The sequence below is a fragment of the Sceloporus occidentalis genome, unplaced genomic scaffold (assembly GCF_023333645.1).
Source record: "Sceloporus occidentalis isolate IW3139 unplaced genomic scaffold, rSceOcc1.0.p SCAF_13, whole genome shotgun sequence".
NCBI lineage: Eukaryota > Metazoa > Chordata > Lepidosauria > Squamata > Phrynosomatidae > Sceloporus > Sceloporus occidentalis.
The window spans coordinates 8799865-8822885 of NW_028316993.1; the positions used below are offsets into that span (position 1 = coordinate 8799865).

At 44.0% G+C, this 23021-nt stretch overlaps 1 protein-coding gene across 2 annotated transcripts; it reads left to right on the top strand.

Moving 5' to 3' along the window:
• Positions 1-329: 329 nt before the first annotated feature.
• LOC149304850 (HAUS augmin-like complex subunit 5) lies at positions 330-23018 on the top strand. Of its 2 annotated transcripts, none has more exons than XM_089478591.1 (19): positions 330-456; positions 3620-3682; positions 4838-4870; positions 5164-5188; positions 6321-6453; positions 7430-7589; positions 7834-7906; positions 8933-9012; positions 9556-9613; positions 10797-10924; positions 11675-11753; positions 12302-12447; positions 14266-14428; positions 15884-15964; positions 17379-17524; positions 18278-18392; positions 19343-19481; positions 20979-21111; positions 22464-23018. In XM_089478591.1, the coding sequence occupies exons 1-19, from the start codon at positions 350-352 to the stop codon at positions 22591-22593; spliced, it is 1992 nt and encodes a 663-aa protein (XP_089334717.1). In that variant the 5' UTR covers positions 330-349; the 3' UTR covers positions 22594-23018. The 2 variants fall into 2 exon arrangements, with proteins under 2 accessions (XP_089334717.1, XP_089334716.1); XM_089478590.1 differs by having other exon boundaries at positions 9553-9613; positions 22464-23017.
• Positions 23019-23021: the final 3 nt, after the last annotated feature.

Genomic DNA, 23021 nt, shown 5'->3' on the forward strand with positions numbered 1-23021 from the left:
AACTCCAACTCCCAGAATTCCATAGCCTTGAGCCAGACAAAGCGTTAAAGCGCTGTCAAACCGGGTTATTTCATAATTAGAACCAAATACTGGTCAACGAAAAAAAACACCATAAATTCTAAGGCAGTTCTGTTTTATTTTTGCTCTTTGTTTTAACATCACGTCACTCAGGGAAACTACATGTCCCAGCAGGCTTTGCGAAGCCTGAGCGAGGCCTTCGCGTTTCCCAGCGTGCCTCGCGCCGCGGCGGAACTACATCTCCCAGCGTGCCTTGCGTTAGGGGGCGGGGCCTGTCCGAAAAAGGCGCCTGCGTTCGAGTTTTGGGCGGCGGCGAGAGGAGAAAGGAGGAATGGAGCGCAGCGGAGGGCTGACTCTGGCGCAGGAGCTCCGTCGCTGGGCGGCCGAGGAGATGAAGCTCCCGCCCGGAAGGATCCCCTCCGAGAGAGCCGCCCGAAGGTGGGGATCAAGGGTGCCTCTGAGCATACGCCGAGTGCTTTCGGCGCTGGGCTTCTGCGGAGGGTAGGAGAATGCTTACAGGGAGACATTGGGGAATACTGGCCCATGGAGACAGATAGGAGAATGCTTGCCCATAGAGATACATAGCAGTTGTTATGATTATGATGGTCATTATTATTCTATATGCCGCCTTTCTCCCGATATAAGGACTCAAGGCGGCGGACAGAAATTTTAAAAGGGGAGGGGCTAAAACGAATGACAGAACTTGCTCACAGGGAAACCATGCTTGCCCATAGGGACACATTGGGTAAGTCACGTCTCCCTATGGGCAAGTATTCTCCTGTTCATCTCAATGGACAAGTATTCCCCTATGATTCCCTATGGACAAGTATTTCCCAGTGGTTCCCTATGGGGAGTATTCTCCTATGATTCCCTATGGGCAAGAATTCCCCTATAACTCTCTATGGACAAGTATTTCCCACTGATTCCCTAGACTAGTATTCCCCTATGACTCCCTATAGACAAGTATTTCCCATTGATTCCCTATAGACAAGTATTCCCCTATGATTCCCTATGGACAAGTATTTCCCAATGGTTAGCTATGGGGAGTATTCTCCTATGATTCCCTATGGGCAAGAATTCCCCTATAACTCCCTATGGACAAGTATTTCCCATTGATTCCCTATAGACAAGTATTTTCCAATGATTCCCTATAGACAAGTATTCCCCTATGATTCCCTATGGACAAGTATTTCCCAATGGTTAGCTATGGGGAGTATTCTCCTATGATTTCCTATGGGCAAGAATTCCCCTATAACTCCCTATAGACAAGTATTTCCCAATGATTCCCTATGGACAAGTATTCTCCTGTTCATCTCAATGGACAAGTATTCCCCTATGATCCCCTATGGACAAGTATTTCCCAATGGTTAGCTATGGGGAGTATTCTCCTATGATTTCCTATGGGCAAGAATTCCCCTATAACTCCCTATAGACAAGTATCTCCGTTGTTACGCCGGATTATTAATACATCTTTGAGGGAGGGCCAATTTCCATCAGAACTCAAATTGGCCATTGTAAAACCTATTCTGAAAAAGCCCTCCCTCGACCCCCTGGTATATAATAATTATCGGCCAGTTTCGCTGCTGCCATTTTTGGGGAAGGTGATCGAGAGGGCGGTTGCAATCCAACTTCAGACGGTCTTGGATGAAACGGATTATCTAGACCCATTTCAAACTGGCTTCCGGGCGGGTTACGGGGTTGAGACGGCCATGGTCGCCTTGGTCGATGATCTCCGTCTGGGTATCGACAGGGGAAGCGTGTCCCTGCTGGTGCTCTTGGACATCTCAGCGGCTTTCGATACCATAGACCATGGTATCCTTCTGGGGCGCCTAGCGGAGGTGGGAATCGGGGGCACTGTGCTCCAGTGGTTCCGGTCCTACCTCTCTGGGAGGTCCCAGATGGTGCAGCTGGGAGACGTATGCTCCGACGAGAGGCCCCTTAAAACCGGGGTCCCTCAAGGGGCCATTCTGTCTCCCATGCTATTTAACATTTACATGAAACCGCTGGGAGAGGTCATCCGGAGACATGGGGCGCGGGGTTATCAGTACGCTGATGACACCCAAATTATTTTCTCTATGTCTCCGACTGATGCAGTGACTGGGGATGGTGTCTCTCCTCTTGTGGCCTGTCTGGAGTCAGTAATGGGCTGGATGAGGGAAAACCGACTCAAGCTGAATCCAGAGAAAACGGAGGTACTAGTGATAGGTTCCCCTGGTCCTGGAATGGTGGTGGTTCCACCTGTCCTGAACGGGGTCACGCTCCCTGTGAAGGACTCCGTGCGCAGTCTGGGGGTGCTTCTGGATTCGTCGCTTCACCTGACTGCTCAGGTGAGTGCGACGGTCAGGAGCACATGTTATCAGCTTCGGCTGATTCGCCAGCTGCGCCCATACCTGGCCCAGAGGGACCTTGAAACGATCGTACATGCTCTGGTAACCTCAAGATTGGATTTTTGCAATGTACTCTACATGGGGCAACCCTTATACCAAACTCGGAAGCTACAATTGGTGCAGAATATGGCAGCCCGGCTGGTCACTGGTGCTCCCAGGACCAGCCATATAACACCGATTTTAAAAGATCTTCACTGGCTGCCTATTCGCTTCCGAGCTCAATATAAGGCGTTGGTAATTACCTATAAAGCCCTAAATGGCTTGGGTCCAGGATACCTGAAGGACCGCCTCTCCCCATATATTCCGTCCCGCACCCTCAGAACATCTGGGCAGCAACTCCTGAAGGTGCCAGGGGCTAGGCTTTCTTCCGTCACTAAGCGGACGTTTTCCATCGCCGCCCCGGCCCTCTGGAATACGCTGCCCGCTGAGCTCCGCTCGACTACCTCCCTGGCCCAATTTAAGAAGGATTTAAAGACCTTCTTATTTCATCAAGCATTCCCCCCATGAACATCTTTTTAGGGCCTCCCTCCTCTTCCGTGGCCATGAGGAAGGGCTAATTGGGGTTTTATCCTTTTTATTGTTTTTATTGTTTCTTTGATGCACTGTTTGCGCGCGATTTGTTGATTTATGTATTTTTCACTGTTGTAAACCGCCCTGATCTATGGAAGGTTGCGGTATATAAATAAAACTTTTATTTATTTTATTTATTTATTATAATGATTCCCTATGGACAAGTATTCTCCTGTTTATCTCAATGGACAAGTATTCCCCTATGATTCCCCATAGACAAGTGTTTCTCAATGGTTCCCTATGGGGAGTATTCTCCTATGTTTACCTATGGGCAAGTATTCCCCTATAACTCCCTATAGACAATGTTTCCCAATGATTCCCTATGGACAAGTATTCCCCTATAACTCCCTATAGACAAGTATTTCCCAGTGATTATGTTAAATTTTATGTACTTTCACCTTCATTTTTCTTTGCTTTTTCATTTTTCTTTGTTTCTTGTCCTGTTTATTTTGACATTTTCCCAAGTTTGTTCATGGCACAACATTTTGTCGTACTTGAAGGGCAGTTAATATTCAGTCTCTTAGGTCCCTTGCTTCTACTGGACTTGGCTTGTTGTTTCTTTCCCCTTTCCTAGTACCTTTCAGCGCTTCAGAAGAGGCTGGTTCTCTTTTACTCTAACAGATAGTTGCTTCCTTTACTTCCAGGATGTGCTCAGGTCAGTGCGCTGAGATCTGGAAGTATGTCATCCGCCACGTTCATCACCAGAGGTAAGTACCTGAAGGGACATGATTAAGGCTTCATTCCCAACAAGATGTAAATTGCAGCAGGATTCGAGAAATATGACTCTAGTTCCCCTTTCAAATCGATCCTGATCCTTATCAAATCGATTTCAAAGGGGAAAATGCGAGGTAAACACTAAAACCCCGAGGTTTCTTGACATCAATTCCAAAGTGGAGGTTTTGAGGATGAACCTTCTCCTCCTTCTCTCCCTTCCTCTGGCAGCGGCATCCCTCTGCTCCGGTCCCCTTCCTCCACCATCCGGACCATTCTTCGCTGCCCGAGCTCCTTCTCCTTCTCTGCCCCTTAGGCCTACCTTACAAGGAGGCCAGGGCAGAAGGAGAGAATCAGCAGTGACGGAGGAAGGAGGATGAAGCATGTGCATGCCTCCGTACACCTGGCTTGCCTCTCTCTCTTCCTTTGCGGGGGCACACACGCACACATGTCCTCCGGCCTGCTGCCTCTCTCCTTCTGCCCTGGTCTCCTTGTAAGGTAGGCCTACAGGGCAGAGAAGGAGAAGGAGGCTGGGCAGTGGGGAATGGTCCGGATGGAGGAGGAGGAGGACCGGAGGGGAGGGCTGCACCCAGGTAAGCAGGCAGGCCAGCGGAGGAAGGGAGGAGAGGAAGAGGAGGGAGTGATCCAAGGGTGGAAGTGGGGTCCCTCTGAGGCCACTGCCCTCTGAGGTCACTGCCACCCTTGGATCACCCAATCTAAGGATGGTAGCAGAGAGAGGGACTCAAGGGGGTCCCTCTGGGGCCACTGCCACCCTTAGATCGCCCGATCTAAGTGTGGCAGTGGAGAGGGAGACCCTCTGTCCTCCCAGCCAGCCTCCGCTGCTTCCCCAAGGTAGGAAGGGGGAGAGGGAGAAAGGAAGGGATGGCTGCTTGTCCTCCTCAATGGGAATGGCAAGCATGCCGGGAAAACCCCCTGATTCCGAACAGGCCCCCTTTCCATAATGGGGACGAGGGGCCTTTTGGAATCGGGGAATAATGCGTGGCAGACCCTGAAATGGATGTAGGTTATTCCTCCCAGTGGGAATGGGCCCTGAAGGGAGGGAGATCTTGGGTTAGGTTTTAGTTTATCATTATCTGTTTCTCACTCCTGTTTGGCTTATCATCCTTCTTTTCCCTTTTCTTATGTTGCAGCAACGTAAAGAAGATCCGAGGGAACTTGTTGTGGTATCCTTTTCTGGGGAAAGCATTGGCTTTTGAAGAGTTCTAGACCTTTCACTGCTAAAAATTACCCTTTTCCCTCATCCCAATAATGGTGTGGCAAATAAAAATTCAACAAGTAGAACTTCTTCAGTGTTATTGAAGTAGTTGCTTCTCATTATTTGATAGGACTTTAAAAATGGTTGTGAAGCATAAGTACACAACAAGATTTCTGGAGAGAACCAGGTTGTGATAGGCTCATGCAATTATTAAAATGCAGATGAGAAGTTGCTTCCTTAACCTGAGCATTCCTATTTTAGGTATCAACAGATGGAGGAGGCTGAGGTGAGAGAGCAGACAATATACTACCATTCTGGGATGCGTTGGAGAACATGTGGCTTTCCAGATCTTATTGGAGCCTGACTTTCTTCATCTCTGACCTCTAGCTGGGCTGGACAGAGATGATACACACTGAAGTCCCAATAATCCCTGCAGTTCCTGACCACTGGATTTAGGACAATGATTCTTAATGTAGAATAGCCTTGTTCGGGGCGGGGAGAGACTGACTGGAAAGCCCTACCATCCAGTGTAGACCAGGAATAGAAACCACATTGCCTCTAAATGTTGTTGGACTACAGCTCTCCACAGTCTTAGACAGCAAAGTCAATGGTGAATGCTGGGAGTAGTGATCCAGCAGCATCTGAAAGACACATGATCGCCACCCATGGTTTAGATAGTGTTGATCTAGATAAACCCAGTGCTTGGACATTGTGTGAGGTAGCTTCCCGTATTCCACATTGCATTTTTCAAAGGGATTTTTTTCTAGACATTAGCTAGAATCCTGTTAGCTTCATTTTTTTCTTGTTAATGTTTGCTGTCAAGCTAGCTTCCATCCATGGTAACCCTATGTTTTAGAGACCTCCGTGAGCTTCAGTCATCAATAGTCCTGCTCAGGTCTTGCAAACCTGAGGCTTCCTTTATCCACCTTTATTCGATCTTCCTCTTTCCCTTTTGCATTTCGCTTTACTGAGCATTATAATCTTAGAATCATCCAGTCCAATCCCCTATCATACAGGAATACACAGTAAAAACACTCTGACAGATGGCTATCCAGTCGTTGTTGAAAACCTCCAAAGAAGGAGAGTCCACCACACTCTGAAGCAGCATGTTCCACTGTTGAACAGCTCTTGCCATCAGGAAGTTCTTCCTAATGTTGAGGGGGAATAGTTTCTAGAAACTGCAGTGGGAACAGGGGGGCAGTTCCTACTGCTCCATCACATCCTTCCCTTCCTTTTCAGTGGCCATAGCATTTGCCTACGGAGGGTGACAGATCCGAAAGGGGGAATGGAACTCTACATGTGGAGCATTGTGCTCTGAATGTGAGATGTAGGGGGTTTAGGCATCAGCAACTAGTCAAGAGCACTAAAGTGGCCAGAAGGAGTTTTGTTTTATTACATCCAATATTTTTCTCCCTTAGGGCAAACCTAGGGGCCTGGAGTCAGAGAAAGAGTGTCGCAAGCAGCTGGTTCAGGGCATTGCCCGCATGCGTGAGGAGCTGCAGAAGATCGACCTGCACATTGAATCAGCACAGCGGGAGCTGATGGCTGATGGTGAGTTGACTAGATAGAGTAATAAATGTTATAGGCAATCTAAATTGCCAGCAAGTAGTGCACATGAGATGTTATTGATAGTCTCCATTGAAAATGATATCCTCATTTCAGTCAGTAAGTGTTTCTTACAATTTTTACAGTTTTTATTAATTTCAATTTTTAGCCCTCCTTCATTGCTGAATATTACAAGTGCTTCTGTGAAGACGTTTAAAGAAGGCCAAAGGGTGCCAACGCTGATGCTGTTCTGGAGCCAAGTAAAAACATGGCTTTTAGGTCTTCAGGACCTAGTTGATTTCTTCCAGATCTGCTTATAATAGAGGCTTTAAATGGTTTTAAACTGTCTTGTATTATTCATTTAATTATTTAATCTGCGTCTAGTTTTTTAAAATGATTCTTACTGCTTTAAATTGTTTTAAACTGTTTAAATCGATCTTACTGTACATTGCCATGAACTCCTTGAATATAGGGTGAGTTACATAAATATTTCAATAAAGAAAGAAAAAATATTACTCCAGGCACAGTTTTGGGGGGCGTCATCTGAACTTGTTTTTCATTGCAGCTTTTTGTTGCCAATACAAGCTGCCCACTATATAAATATTTCTTCATTTTTTTGTAGAACAATAAGTCCAACTGTTTTCCAAGTTGTACCTTGTTAAAAGCTTACTTGCAGTCAGTAAAGTAGTACAGATACATGTTCATGGATACCACAACTCTTTAGTGCCTTGGTGCACCATCTCCAGCCTCTTGCAGGCTATAGACTGATTCTGGTCACTTCAAAAATTTGAGCAGGCATCGCTTTGCTTTCTTAATCAACATTTTTGTTCAGCACTCAAAGAATATATGCTTGCCATTGAAAAAGGGAGGTCAAAGCAAACATCTAATAGCAGGTCAGACACTTTTGTGGTAGTCCCAAAGCTGCAGAGTACACAGAGCTCAATATGTGATACATTCTGGTTTCTTTCTGCTCTGGTTTCAGAGGTGACTCTGGAGACAGCCCAGGAGGAGATCCGTGATGCTAAGTGCCGCACCTTGCTTCTGAAGGCCTATTCAACCCGGGTCATGGCAGAGCGTCAACAGTTGCACAGAAAAGCAACGCAAATTAGAGGGCGTCTTGAACAACTGGAGGAGATGGAAAGGTACAGCCTCAATTTCCTGGCTCTTTTTCCTTGTAGGAAGTGAGAAAAATAAGTATTTGTTGAAGAGGAGAATTAGGAATGACTTCACTTACTGTGCCATTCCATTTGAGGAAGCAAGAGACAGTAACTCTGCAGCAAACCATCCCCACAGCCTCTGACTCTGTTTGGAGATATGCATTGAATACTCCGCTCAGAGATCTGGTCCTTCATTTCTAATGAAACCTTCATGTGTTTTTCTTGATAGTAAGTCCCGGACAGCAGTGATCTTGGGTAAGACGTCAACATCTGGATTGCCCAGTTTGAAACCAGAAGTTCTGGTAAGAACTAGTTGGTTGCTCACAGGAAAGAGGGCAAAGTACTTTATTAAGTACATTTATTTCTTGCTTTTCCTTCAATGTGCTCAAGGTGGCACACATGGTTCTCCTCCCCTTTTTGTTCTCACAACAACCTTGTGAAGTAGATCAGGCTAAGAAAATGAATGGTCTAAGTCACCCAGTGAGTTTCAGGTTTCATTGCAGACTAAAGCTATAATCTCCCAGGACCCAGCCCATCATTTTAATTCGGGGATTGATAGTTGTGGCTCTTCACATGTTCTTGGAGTAGAAGTCCCATCCATAATCCTTTGCCATTGGCTATGCTGGCTGGGCTTGATAGGGATTTTAGTCCAAAAACATCTTTTGAGCTGGAGATGTTCATCATTGCTCTACTTACTACACACTAGCTTTGAAAGTGGCTTCTGGCAATTGTATACTCATGGGTAAGTACAGTACTAGAGGAACTGACCCATAGCTCCCAAACACTTAAAACTATTTGTTATTGCATGCATTTGCAACCTGCCTTTCAATGCTAAAGTGCTTCCAGAGCAGCAATCAAAACCCATAGTAAATGTAGTGAAATAACAGAATTCTATTAGAGAGTTGTATTTTTGAGACTGTTGTGTAGAATTCTCCTTTTGGGGTGTAACTTCTTGAAGAAATAACATGTTTTGTGGGGATAGGAAACTAGCCCAAGGTGTCCAGGTGCTTTGCTTGTCACAGTTTCTTTCTCCCTTAACAATATCTAGCTGCTAGAGAGCGTTGGGTAGCTTTTCCACTGATGCAATGCAGTGGTTGACTGGTGCTGCACATGAATGTAGTGTGTGGCCCAATTGTGTCCCTGAATACGGTGTTAAAGCAGATAAAGTAAATGCATGATCCTCCATATATTGGATTGCAACTTCTATGACCTCTCATCATTTGGTTACACAGCTGGGAGGAGCATTCCATTAGTATCTTTACCATCTACATGTTCCTCATCTTAAAAGTAGGAACATCTGAGCAGTCATGTTTTCTGTTTCTCTCCAGCATGATGTTCAAGAAGCCTGTCAGCTTCGTTTCCAGTTCCTGAAGACCCTCTTTGAGCGAAGTATATCTGGGAACCTTCCGTAAGGACCACTTCCCATCTTTCTGGAGCATCCTTTTATATGCTCGCCCTAAGTGATGTTGCATTGTAGCTTTCTCCCAGAGCCTGGGAAAGCTGCTTGTTTTAGACTACAACTCCAGGTAGAACTTCAAAGTCCTGTCAAAGGAGAAAGGCTTTGTTCTTGATTCCCAGCCTAAAAATGCAATGGGTTTCTTATAGGAGAAGGGAAGTTCTCTGCCCCCTGTCCCAATGCCAGGTAAAATTGTGAAGCCAGAGCAAATCGTGCTGACTGGGGATTCTGGGAACTGTGGTCATAAAGGCAGTATTTAAAAGTTTTGCTGGCATTGTTTGTTATTTCAAGCACATGGATTAACAGTGGGAAACAATCTGAAAGAACAATAGCCATGCAAGTTTAAAAGCAGCCTAGCCCAATATTCTTGTTTTTATGCATTCTCTGTCCATTTCACAGCCTTTTTTTCTTGCGGTATGTTTTTTAATGGGTTGATCATTGCATACAGCTAATCCTCCACTTCAGTTGTTCCTCTTTCTCTGTTTCTCTTAGCAGTGGGATGAGTGAGGACCAGTTGGACAGTTCCTACCAGCGCTGGCTGAACATTGTGGAGGTAAGGAAGATGCTGCTTTGTAAGCCTGGGATAGAGGACTAAGGTGAGTCCACCCTAGACTTGCCCCACAAATAGGTAAAAAGACCTTAACATATGATTTTCAGGGTAATGCTGCCTTTATCATCTTTAGAAGAGCTAATTCCCAGGCTCAGTAATATGTAACAGGGTTAGGAATCATATATCCTCTAGGTGTGTGTCTGCAAGTCCCATCAGCCTTCACCATCATAGCCAATGGTGAAGAATAATAATACGTTTTATTTATAACGTATGCTGGGAGATGCAGTCAAGCAACACCTGGAAGAGCCTATGATTCCCACTTCTGCTGTCTTTTACGTTCTCTTTTGCAAAAGTGAAAAGTGGGTGCAACTGTAATTAATAAAAAAGATAATTTTTGAATTTCAGTTTACGATTATACTCAGCTCCTTACCCTATGCTCCAGCATGTTCACATTTGGTCGTTGTTATCTTCTGTCATCAATACTATGACAGCAAGTGGTAACCACATAAATACTGTTTTCCCTGTACATACAGGGAATCTCATGATTCTCTTGTGTCTCACCCAAACATCAGTTTCCTTTCTGTCTAATGATCGTCTTCAAAACCTCTGCCATCTTCCTTCATCCCCCCTCATTCCAAAAGAGCATCTGCCCCTCTTAGCCAGTCTTCATCAAATGTATATAGGCTCTAAGCCAGACCTGTGAGTCACTCATTCTATATTTGGTTGAGCATATTCCATAACGTACAGCAAGAATGGGGAAAGTGCATCCCGATCCCCTAGTTTGCAGTCCTCCAAGTCACTTCCATAGGTGACATCTAGTTCCTAGACCACCCCAAATGCTTAAAAGGCTGAAAATTAGCCTAAACATAAAGCAGAGGTAACATAACATTGTTGGGGAGCTGACAACAAGCCGGTGTCACCTACCACTGGGGCATGGGCTGAAAAGTAGTCCCCACCTCTATATTGTGCTGTATAGAGGCACTAATGACATTATAAATCCTGAAACATAACAGAAAGTTTTAGCCTTCCAGGTGTTTCTGTCTGCAATTTCTCAGAATCTCTTACAATTTGCCATGCTAACTGGAGCTTTGGGAAGTTGTAGGTTAAGATGGGATATACATCCAATAAATAAATGATTTTTTTTTTCTTGAGCCTGTTCTTGTTATCATTCTTTATCTCCCTGCAGAGAGTTTCTGGCTGCCACCCACCTGCCCACATCCTTTCTGCCTTGGAGCACCTGGCCCTTCAGAGCACACAGCAGTTGCAGGAGCTTACCAACCGCATCAACATCCCTCATGATGTGGAAGCGCTCAAGTAGGTCCTGTCCCAAGGCCAGAGGGATGATGTTGGTTCTTTACCTTCCCATGATTAGTAAGAGCCGTTGGACAGTGAAATACACTACTTTGGGCTGTAGTGGAGTCTCCTTCTTTGGAGGCATTTAAACAGAGACTGGATGGTGATCAGTTGGAAGTGCTTTGATCATGTATTCCTCCATGGCAAGGGGTTGGACTGCAGGGACCTTGAGGTCTCTTCCAGCTCTATGATTCTATGACAAAGATGTGCTTTGCCTCCTCCCCTGCTCCTCCTTTTTACAGCACTCCAGTGAGCACTGGGTTGGGGTCAGCTATTTAAATGTTCCACAGTGCCCTAGCATGCGTCTAATGTGGCATCACTCCAGGGCATTCCAAGAAACTTTTAACTGGCTTCAGCAATCTAGCCCTTATGAATACACCAGGTAACCCAACAGTACTTATTGTTGGTGATAGCTATATGCCATCAAACAAACATTGACTTATGGATACCATATGAAAGAGAGCCCTCAATGACATTATCAACAGCTCTGCTTCAGTCTTGCAATTTATTTCGGTAGCTTCTTTTATTGAAGCCTGCCATGTTTCCTTTATTGAATCAATCCATCTGTAATATGGTCTTTCTCTTTTACTACTGCTAATGTAGGAGGGGCCCTTTCAGATGACACTTCAAATCTGAAAGAAGTCTTAGCTTTATTGGAGTCATGTTAGAGGAGAGCAGTTCACATTTCTGACCATTCTTCACTTCACACAGGTTTCGCTACAACAGTGGTCACTTAGAGGATGTTTCAGACCCAGCAGATGACCTGCCTCCTATCCGAGGCCTCATTCAGGTGAGGAATTTTGTCACTGCCCCATTTCCAGATGTAATAAGGGTGGGACAGAAAGCCAGTTCATAAGTATGTGTTCATCTGTCATTTGCAGGTTTCTTTCATTCATTGATGGCTTACATAAATTGATGGTTTTGGAATTTAAATATCCAGGTGCATTGTATTGGGGCATTTTGACAATGTTGGACTAATAGCAACCCATTCAATCCCTTTCAATTTCCTTTGAAAACAAGGCATTCAAAGGGTCTTAAATGCTCAGGTTTACCTGTGTGCCTTCATTTCAAAGTAAATTCTAAAGGGATTTCATCAGCCGTATAACCAAAATTAGACATGCATTGGGGATTGCAAAAAACCCCACCCTATCCAATTTCTGGTTACCCACAATTGGCCAGAGGGAATCTTGGAGTAACCTATACTGAAAATGTAGTACTTTAGTCGAAAACCTAATTCTGAAATCCGTGCTTGAAGTAGTTCCTTCTAGTTTTTTGTGCCAGAGGGGAAGTGGGCGTCACAATTCCACTTTCCTTTCTCTTTTTTTCCCCTGGTGGCAGGAAGGCTGGAGCAAATGTGAGATGCTATGCGTGGAGCAAATCCAACTGCATGCCCAGGAAAAGAAGCTGTTGGCACAGTTGGAACCTGTTGTCCAAGAGATGCATCGCCTGCTTTCTGATGGCTCAGAGCACTCCATCCTAGCCAGGTAAGTTGCCCCAGCTGGATAGATGGCAGGCAAGGAAAAAGACATGGGACACTATTAAAAAAAACTAAAATAAGTACCCCCCCCCCCCCGAAGAAGAAGAGACCATCTACAAAGCTCCCTTATTTCCTGTGTATTCCGTTACATGCTTTTCATGATTTGTTTCTTCGCTACAGCTCCCTGCAAAACCTACCTTGTAAACAATGCAGCCCTCCCACAGCAAACATAGCTGTTTCCATTTTGTGAGAGAGTGCAGGGATCAGCAGGGGTGCACCCAGCTATTTTCCAGTAGCTCATCATGCTGTAGTAGGCATGTTCAGGGACGTCCAGAGGCCATCTGTAGATGATATCCTCGTGGCACATCCAGTTACAAGAAAATAGCTGGATGTGTCCTTGCCAGTTCCCCCGCTCTCTGACAACATGGAACTGACTGGAGAAAGACTGTGCTGCTTACACGGCAGGTTGGGGGGTAGATGTTGGTCATTGTGTGGTTGGTGTATGTTCAACTCACGCCCTTGTAATTCCCCAACAGAATGCCTGCCTACATGTGTATTTCTGTGTTTGTGTATACATACATATTATATACATATGTGCATTAGAAGATGGTTGCGCTGTACATGGAACAGTGAAGATAGTATCACAAAAATTCTTGTGGTACCTTTAAAATGCCATTGTTGTGTAGTGATTTGACTGTTGGACTGGGACTCCAGGACACCAGGGTTTGAATTATTGCTTAGCCATGGAAGTCCACTGGATGACGTCTGGCAAGTCATATTCTCTTAGGGCCCAAACAGACGGGACAAAAAAGTCGGCTTTTGCATGGCTTAGGGGCATGACGATTAGATGACCCATGCCCCCAAGACGCATGGAACATGTGCCAAAGCTTTGCCCGAGCTGTGGAAACCCAGCCCAAAAAGGAGCGGGTTTTTTCCACTCCAATTTGGGTGCCCTTGAGACCATGGTGTGTGGTCCTTAGTGCCGGTCTGTTTCCCTACTAAGTCTCAGGCAATGGCAAACCTTTGAATAAATCTTGCTAAGATAGCCATATGACCGGGCTAACACAAAGTAGACTTAAAAGCACATAACAACAAAGCACCTTGAAAACTTTTTTCCCTGCACACTTTTCATTTTAGTATGAGCTTCCATGGATTGCAATCTACTTCTTCAGATTCATCTAGTATAATCTTAAAGCTTCATGTGTATATGCATAGTGTACATAGTAAGGAATGAGAACAGAACAAAATTAGATGTAGAAAATGACACTTAACTTACTAGTACTGGCCATAACCAAACAGTGTAAACATTCTGTGAATATGAAGTTGAAGGCTTTCATGGCTGGCATCCATGGTTTTTTGTGGGTTTTTCGGGCTATGTGGCCATGTTCTAGAAAATTTTCTTCCTGACGTTTCACCAGCATCTGTGGCTGGCATCTTCAGATGCCAGTGAATAAATAAGACACTTTATGCATAATAACCATGTTTCTTCTGCTGTGCTGAAACCAGGATAGCTTGTAATGCCTAGTAGACTTTTTAACATCTGACCGTATTGCAAAGCTGTCCTGAAAACAATATTTGATAACATTCAAAAACCGCAAAATCTGCAAAACAGTGATACCTTTAATGGGCCAACCAGAATGCACAAAATACATGTTGCAAGCTTTTGAAGCTCCACTAGCTTCTTTATCAGGCAAAGATGTTAAGAATCATCCAGGATAAAAAAAAATTTGACAATGTGAGTCAGATATGTCCTGGCAGGGATTTTTTTTCCTTTTCTTTCCTCCCACCCCTACCCCTCCCTCACCATATTGCCCCTTCAATGCAGAGCTGTGTTTGAGCTGGAGCTCCGGGCTGTCAGACTCAGGGGGTATAGAGATGGCCTACAGCATGGCTGCCGAGAACTGGAAGAGGTGGTGATGACCCGACATGCAGAGCTCCAGGGTTTGCAGGCAAAACGCCAGCGTATCCTGGACTTTCGGCACCTAGTGGTAGGTGTTTGGAAAGGAGAGATAAGTCTTTCAGGCAGAGGTGCAGGGACTGGGTTTCCTTTTGGATCCAGTGAAACCTAATGGTGGGATCAAAGTGCATATGGTCCTTTCTTTAACCTCATATTTCCTTGATAATTCAAAGGAAGTACACTACTTCCCTTTCGAGTGTGTGGTAAGAACTGTAAAACCAAAGGTGGTCATGTTGCTCTGTAAGACTAAAACTATGGTGTGGTACAGACCACCCAAACTGTGCGGCTTCCCGCCGGCGGAAAAAGAACCCGCAAAAAGCGGGTTCTTTTCAAGCAGCGACAGCAGTGTAGCATGCGCCACTGGCGCATTGGTTATGTAAGCGTTGTGTGGCACCATGCAGATGATGCGCGGCACTTACGTAACAATGGTGGCACCCATGTATACAGGGTGCTGCCATTGTTACGCCCTCGTCACGTGTTAGGGTTGCAGGGCGTGTGGGGGCGCTGCCCCCAGGCAACCTTAGCACATGACGAAGGTCTCACAAAGGCCCATATGTACCTGGCCAAAGTCAAAACCCAAAGGCAGACAATACTTTCATTAGGATCATCTGCAAGGCAAGGTAGTAAAACATAGGGAAGGAAGAAGGAAACTTGGGAGTCCAAAAATCTTGGCTGGATATTTCAAGGCAGTGCTTCTCAGCTTTTATCCTCCAGTTGTTCTGGACTTTAGCTCACAGAATCCCTTACTCTAGACCATGCTGGCCAGGGATTCTGAGTCCTGAACGGAGTGCAAAACACCCTGATGATCAAAAAGCTGAAAATCATTTCTTATGAACCATTGAGGTTTATAGTTAATCTTGATGAGTCACTGAGAGGTATGTAGGTATTGCATATTTGCTGGGATTAAGACAATTCCCCTTCTCTGTAAATACAAAGTTTTTAGAAATTGATTCCTGCCCTGCAGAATTGAAATTAAGCACATGGATTTCTTAGGTGGTATATAGCAGATGGATAAAGAAATATTCTTTTACAAGCAAAGCTGGACCTAAATCCAGTTTTGAGAATAGTTCCTATTGAATCACTGGGATTGCATAAATATTGACTCAAAATACAACTAGCAATTGAATTTAGGCTAAGATTCAATTTTAGCTGGCTGCACTGGATAAAATAGTCACTTAGGATCTAGTAGGCAGCAGTATTAAGTTTTGTAATCCTCAATGCAGTCACTGTTTAGGTTGTAGAAAATCTTCTTTCTCCAGCTATAGATACAGTTAGAACTATAGCACATCGTGTATTACAGGAAAGGATGTTAAAGAAACTTGTTTATTTGAAGTTATTATGGGGATGTTTAAACAGAAGACGGATGGCTATCTGTCAAGGACACTGTGATTGCAAGATCCTTAAACTGAGAGGAGGTTAAACTAGATGGCTTCCAAGGAGATCTTTTCAGTTCTGGGATTCTGTTTTGCTGCATTCCCTCTCACAGAATGAGAAACAGCAGCACATTCGACTGCTCATCAGGGGCACCTCTTACGTTAAATCCCAGCTCCGCAAGGACCAGGCTGAGGTGAGACATTCCCTTTGCTTTGTGTGTGTATTTATTGGATGGGATGGTGATGAACCTAAATCTGTTCCTTGAAGAAGAGGACTGTGGCTGATAAAGGAAGTGAAGTGAAGAAGGGCTTTGGGTAAAGGGAAAAAAGGTTTTTCAGACTTGCTTCATTGGGCTGTCATGAGGATAAGGGTATGGAGCAATGAAGTTATTAATGGCATCCTGAGCACACTGAGATAAAAATGTGATTAACAAAGTAATTAACAAATGAAACCCGCAGTGCCCCACCATTCAGACCACTGCTTCTGAAGCTGTTCTATAACTAGCATGTGTTACATTGGTCAGCCAGCAAGGTTTAGTGGTTTGAGACTAGGGATCAGGGTTCAAATTACCTGCATGACCATGGAAAATCTGAGGTGAGTCACACGCTCTTAGCCCCAGAAATCCCTGTGTTAGGTTCACCTTACATTGGAAACAACTTGAAGGAACACAACAACAACAAATGAGTGAGCATGTTATTAGGGAATTTTGCTCTGCGCCTGTCTGGTTATACTATAGAAACCAGTAAACTCATGACAAGTAGGTGGGGGCCGATGCCCAGCGAATACACATGAATGAAAGAAGCTGTCTTTTACCAGCTTAGATGACTTGTCCATCCACCTGTTGGCTGACATCCGCAGTCCAGGTTCTCTGACGTTTCCCATCACCTGCTGAATGGACATTTTTATGTATATAAATAAAACTGAATATGCCAAGGATTAAATCTGGGACCTTATCCATGCATTAGTCTCTTTAAGTCCTTTTCTGGTATGCATTAGGCTACATGTGTTCAACCTCACAGGTGATAATACACATCTGGATGAGCCACAGTGAAAGCCACACTAGCCCAGCATTTGTGACCACTGCTTCTGAAACTTTGTTATAACACTAGCATCTCTCATGTTGGTATAATTCTTTTTTCCTTGCTAGTGAATTTAAAACAGGGGTGAGCAAAGTGTTGTCCTCCAATGATCTTAGACTGCAGCACCTTGCATTCGTCATTACTGTGTATACTGGCTGTGGCTGATGAGAACTAGAGTTTAACAATACCTGGAGGTCTGCACTATGTTCACTTCTGCTTTTAAAGGTCATTTTGGCAGCCTTTGGGAGGTCTCAGCACAAAGATAACAGGAAATGAAGTAGCAAAAAAAAAGTGATAAGTAATAACTATTAGTGGATGATAATAAAGAAGCTACACTCTTATCTGATGAACTATCCTGCCAGAATATTTTCTAACACAAGTAAAATTCTTCAGCATAGAAAACTAGGAACCATTTTAGTCTTTTTCAAAGTGAAGATATTGGGATTGCCACTTCCTACTCCTGGAAATAGATTCTGTGTTTCTTTGTTCCCTTTGGGTCATGTTGACTTGAATGCCTCTCTCTATTAGATCCAGGACTTCATAGAGAAGAAACTGCTTCCCCGGGCACATCAGGTGGAATTAGAAACACAGAAACTTAACAACTGGGTGGATCAAGAGGTCCAGCAGTTTCGGTCCATCGCCTTGCCTTGCTTGTTGCGCCGCAAGCTCCCTGGGTAGGTACTTCACAAGCTCCTCTCACTATGTGAGCAATGTTATGGTCTGGGCAAACCCAAGGTCATGTAGCTCAGTGCTTCTCAAACTTCTTTGGTGTGGGAGACTGAGAATTTTTCCCCAAGGACTGGCATTACATTCTGCCCACTGGGTACAATTGTTTGTTTCTTTCCTGAAAATGTGCCGGGGATTGGTAGCTAATAGCTTAGGGACCACTACTTTGAGTACCACTGCTATAGGTGAGAGTAAATTTCCAAAGCTTCTCATGTTTGAAAAACCCAAGTTATCCTCGATAGTGCATAATTTGTTAATGTCATCTGAACTCTTGGAAAGGAGAGGATGAAATAATGGTTAGTGTGCAAGGGGGGTGGGTTTAGTGTCCTGATATGAGCAAAATCAGAATAAATTAGAAAAAAGCATGATGGTAGTAGAATTATATGTAAATGTGAATAATATGCATAATTGATGCTAGTCTCAGAATTTGGCTTTTCTTGCTGCCGAATTTGGATTATAGCATTATAGATTCAGAGAGTTGGAAGACATCTCAAGGGCCATCCAGTCTATCCAGGATTGCCTTCATACTGAACAGTTTACTTTTATATTTACTGTGAAAGGCTTTGGTTTTGGTCAGAGCGGTGCACAGTTGGTAGCAACTTGAAATGTATGGGCATTGGGGGCAAAATATATAATCTCCATGGAACTTTGATTTTTAAGACACAAATCTGAAAGCTTTTCTTTCTTACTGCATCTTCCAGTTCTAAGTGTATCCCTGCCCATGAGCTTTCTATCCACCGCTTGAGCCGTATAGCACCAGCTGAGTACAGAGCCTTTCTCAATGTGTGTAGTGGAGCTGCCTTCCCCCTTTACAAGGTGTGTATCTCCCTCCTTTGGGATACATCCAGAAAAAGCAGATGTAGCACATGGAGCTGAATCACACTGCTGGGTGGGTGGTAGACACATGATGGAGGTTTAAGCTGACACCAAACCAATTCCATTTAAATTCAAAGACATAGCTGTGTTAGTCTGGAAAGTCAGTATGCAAAGGAATCTTCTAGCACCTTGGAGACTAACTGAAAGAAAGAAATTGGTAGCATGAGCTTTCATAGACTTGAGCCTATATCCTCAGATACATAGGAAATAAACCATGATGAAACTGCATGCCTTGAACATGTTTCAAATACATCCACATCATCGATTGCATCTTTATTCAAGTGCTGACCTGTGCAAGCAGAACTCACAGAGATGCGGTTCCAGTTTAAAAAAAAAATAGTGTGAACAACAAAACTGGAATGCATGAGTGACATTATTCAGATAGTTGAACTAAAAAAACAACAATGTCTGAATAACCCCTTAGTCTCAAAGGTGCTACAGGATCCCTTTCCACTTCAGGTTAGAAATAGCTAGTGATGCAGGAAGACACTTCTCTTACAGGGACCCTGAAGAGCTGCAGCCAAATAATGAGCAACATCTTTCAGATGTTGGTTTGCAAGAGCAAGGCGTTCCACCTATTCCCCACCAATTGAAATTGGCTTTTTCAGACTAGAAGTGAGTTTTGGATGCTTCTGGCTTTGCAGAGGTTTGCTGAGATGGCCTCCAGAGAGTCTTGGAAATGTTCCCTAGAGCTTGCCCACCCTGATACAGACCAAGGGTTAGGGAACATTTGGCTCTTCAGATGTTTTGGATTACAACTCCCACACTTCCATGCTGGGTTGATGGGAGTTTTTAGTCAAAATAGCAAGAAGGCAGAAGTCTCCACCTTCAGATGCAAAAGTTAGTGCTCTTTCTCTCATCCAGCCTTTGCTTTATTTTTCTCTGTCCAGGCCCCTGAGCAGCTGCTTCTCCACATGGTGGACCTGAAGAAGATGCTCCTTGGCCTTCGTGCACAACTGAGTTCCAAACAGAGAGCATTGGGAAGCCTGCAGCACCAGCTGGAAGAGGCCCCAGAACCCAATGTGCAAGGTAAGTTGCCTCTCTTGTGTTAGCTTTGTTCAGTCTGGTCCCATCCTTCATGGAGCCATCAAATTCCAGTGATGTCAGAAAGGAAATTTCTAGTGCTTAATATTTCTATGCATGCAACAAACAAATCATTGTTTTCATAAAAGTCATAAGTAAAAGTGAATGGATCCCAATAGAGAACAGTTGGCCCTCCACATTCGCAGCTTTGACTTCTGTGTATCTGAATGTTTGTGGTTTTATTAATATGTCCATTCTAGAAATTTCTAAGTCCTCCTTCTGCTGGAAGTTTTCTAGTGTTTTTTTATTTGTGGTTATTCTACATTCACAGGGGTCCTCACTGCTAATCCCAGCGAATGTGGAAGGACCACTGTATTCAGCCAGTTTGTTCTAATACTGAACCAGGCAGTGTAAATTATTTTCTAGTTTGTGATTTGGTAACTATAGCATATCATGAAGTCCAGCGGGTGTGTAAAATTGTCGTGTCAACATTTTAACTGCCTTTCCTCCTTAAATTAAAAGAAATTTAAAGCTTGTAAATGTTGCTGTAAAGATGTAAAGACAAACATTCTGGAAAAATACTATTGACAAAGATTTGAAATTGGAAAAATAATGTTCAATCCGTATCAAGGTTTCTGTATGTTTTTTTTCTGAATCAGCTATTGCAATTCAAATACATATAGGCTGTTGGAATGCTAAAAAGCTTTACTGGGTAAATCTAAGTCAAATATACCAAATTAAGTCACTGGAAAAAATTACAGAAAATTTTCTATAAATATTTGCCATATTGTTGGCAAATCCTCAAGAGTACACTTTACGTTTTGCTTATTGGTTTGTAGCAGCTTGCAGACGCCCCTTTCCTCACTGGATCGGCGCCGTGCCTCAGCCCCGATCTGGCCTTTTCGTGGCACAAAAAGAAGCCTCAAAGAGCGGCTCCTTTTCACACCACGGAAAGGGCGGCCTAGCCACCATGGCAGTGGCTTTTCAGTGCTCCTTTGGCACAGCATATGTAAACTCAGTGCCAATGGAGTGCCATGATGCCCACCTGCCATGTGTTTGGGCACACAGTGTGATGCCGACGGATAATGCCGGTCTGTAGAGGCTCTCAGTTGCAGATGTACAAAATTATCTTCCCTTGAAACCTATAAACAGAGAAAGGGATACAAGTACAGCCATAAAATCTAACACCAAAGATGTAAAATAAAAGAATCAGCAGTGTTCATGTCTCTACTGTATTTATTACGTACTAGAAATTCATCCATCATTGAGGATGATTTTGCTTATGATCTGAATAAACAAAAATTTGGTAGCAGTCCATAGAATGTCTTTCATACTATGTCAAATGGACCAAACACAGCAGTTTTCTAAAACAGCCAGGTTGTTGACTGGAAAATGTTTGGGATGTGAATCTTAAGTATAAAAAATCAAGTGTGGTCAAATCAGTTCGTACATCCCAATTCCCGTTCATTACTTTAATAACATGACCTCCCTCTCCTGCCCTAGCCTTAGTGCAAGAGGTGCAGAACCATGATCAGGAGCAGGCTCGCGAGCTCCTGCCTCGGATCCAGCGAGTGACAGATCAGTGCAGAAGTCATATCGAACACTGGAAAGAGGTGCAGGCCATTGTGGATGCCTGGTGAGTAGAGGGCAGAGAACTGGTGTGGTAGTTGTAAGTATCCAGAAAGAAGGAGTAGAGAGACCCCAGTTCATTTTCCTGCTGCGCCATAAATCTTATTTGGGTCAGTTTCTGTCACTCATCCTAACCTAATTCACAAGGTTGTTAGGAAAGTTAAGAAATTGGGGAAGAACTGTATGTTTTCCCTTGAGCTCCCTTGAAGAAAGGTCAGTGTAAATAAGTGGAATAAACCAAGGGCCTGAGGAGGAACAATTCAGTCTTCTCTGGGTTAGTAAGAGGAGGAATCCAAACAACCTGAGTTTCTCCCATCTCTGCCCAGATACAGCAGGAAGACTATGAATCTTGGAGTATCTAATGGAAAAAACAACAACAACACATGTCTCTGCTCCACCATCTTAGAGACCAGTTCTTCTTCCTACCTGTTTCCCAGAGCACACTCTTTGCCTCAGTAATGCCCCATCCTTTAACACTAAGAAAGTGAACTGGTTTCCAAGGCTGCAGCCGCACTGCTGAAATAATCTGGTTTGTAGTGTCAAACTGGATTATTTTGGCAGTGCAGATGCAGCCCAACATGGCTGATCAGGGAAAAGCTAAGTCAGCATTTTTTCATTAGACATTATGTCTTCCTGCTTGTCTCTGGGCAGTGAACGGAGCTACCCAAGTTGTAGACCTTAACAGCTGAAAGATGCACTTCTGTATGCATATACAGGTCTTATTCTCTAAATGGGGAACTTCACCATGGCAGTCAACTGACTCTTCATTAATGATAGGGTCCACACTGGTGAGAGGGTGACTCCCAACTGGCTGGCAAGCTTCCATGTGACTGTAACTCATGGTTGCAATGTGTAGCTCACAGTAGTGAAATTTATTATCATTATAATAATCTACCCATGTAATACAATAGAAACTTGGTATTTAACTTAAAAAATACAATACAAAAACCTAGCCGAAGTACATACACATATAGTATGGAAAGCAGTTAAAACAACAAAGTTGCTGTACTATGAACCCTTTTAGAGGTCAGTTGTAAAAACATTGGCTGTTTCACTTCACTTGCACTCTGTGGTGAAAGCCAGCAATGCTAGCTGGATGGCTTCTTGTGAACTACATGTGGGCCATAACTGCCTTCCCAAATCCTCAGACACAGGCAAAGATCCTATGGGGTTAGGGATAGGCAACCGAACCTGGAAAGGGGGTTCTTTAAAGAGTTTAATAGCCACTGATGTTGTGAAGGGGGGCCTTGATGGGGGGGGATGGGGAGGTTAGGGTAAAAAAGGTTCTCGCTGTACCTTGAAAGTATTTTGTGCAAAGGTTTCCCTTGCTGGCCACTCATCCCTGTCTTCTCTTTCTAGGTGGGAACAACCAGGACAGTTTGTGTTGCCTGGTGAGCGCCGTCATGGGTTCACATTGCAGCAGTGGCTAGAGCGCTGGACTCTGGCCTCCAAGACCTTGCAGCAGCAGAAGCAACACAGCTGGGTCTGAAATCAGTATAAGAGCAATGGTGGTCCTGCAAGGCAAGGTTGCTCTAGGGCTAATTGTGCACTAGTTCTCTTCCCCATCTAGATACAGTAGCACTGTAGGTATAGTTCACAAGCAAATTGTATGCCTTCATTTTTTTCTGATTCTGTTGGTGTAAACCTTGTTTTTGGGGACTGGTCTCACACCCCAATATAGGACACACTTCCAGTTCACTTGCAATCTTCAGTTGGATGGAAACCCTTACTCACAACAGCCTTAAGATCATAGTGCATGATATATAAAACTATCCTGTTGCTTTCTTTCAAAAAGAGCATCTATATGCTACATATATGGAGCCAGAAAAGAGTACCATGTTGTTTAACCCACTACTAAATATTGAACACTTTTGAAAGTGGTGTTATTAAGCATTCCCATATACACGATTCTTTGAA

Excerpts from the sequence above, each read along its gene's own strand:
- LOC149304850 (XM_089478590.1), top strand. The coding sequence starts at position 350 with ATGGAGCGCAGCGGAGGGCTGACTCTGGCGCAGGAGCTCCGTCGCTGG. Across the intron at positions 7,590-7,833 it reads CAACTGGAGGAGATGGAAAG|TAAGTCCCGGACAGCAGTGA; the intron begins GTACAGCCTCAA and ends TTTTCTTGATAG. Across the intron at positions 17,525-18,277 it reads TTGCGCCGCAAGCTCCCTGG|TTCTAAGTGTATCCCTGCCC; the intron begins GTAGGTACTTCA and ends TGCATCTTCCAG.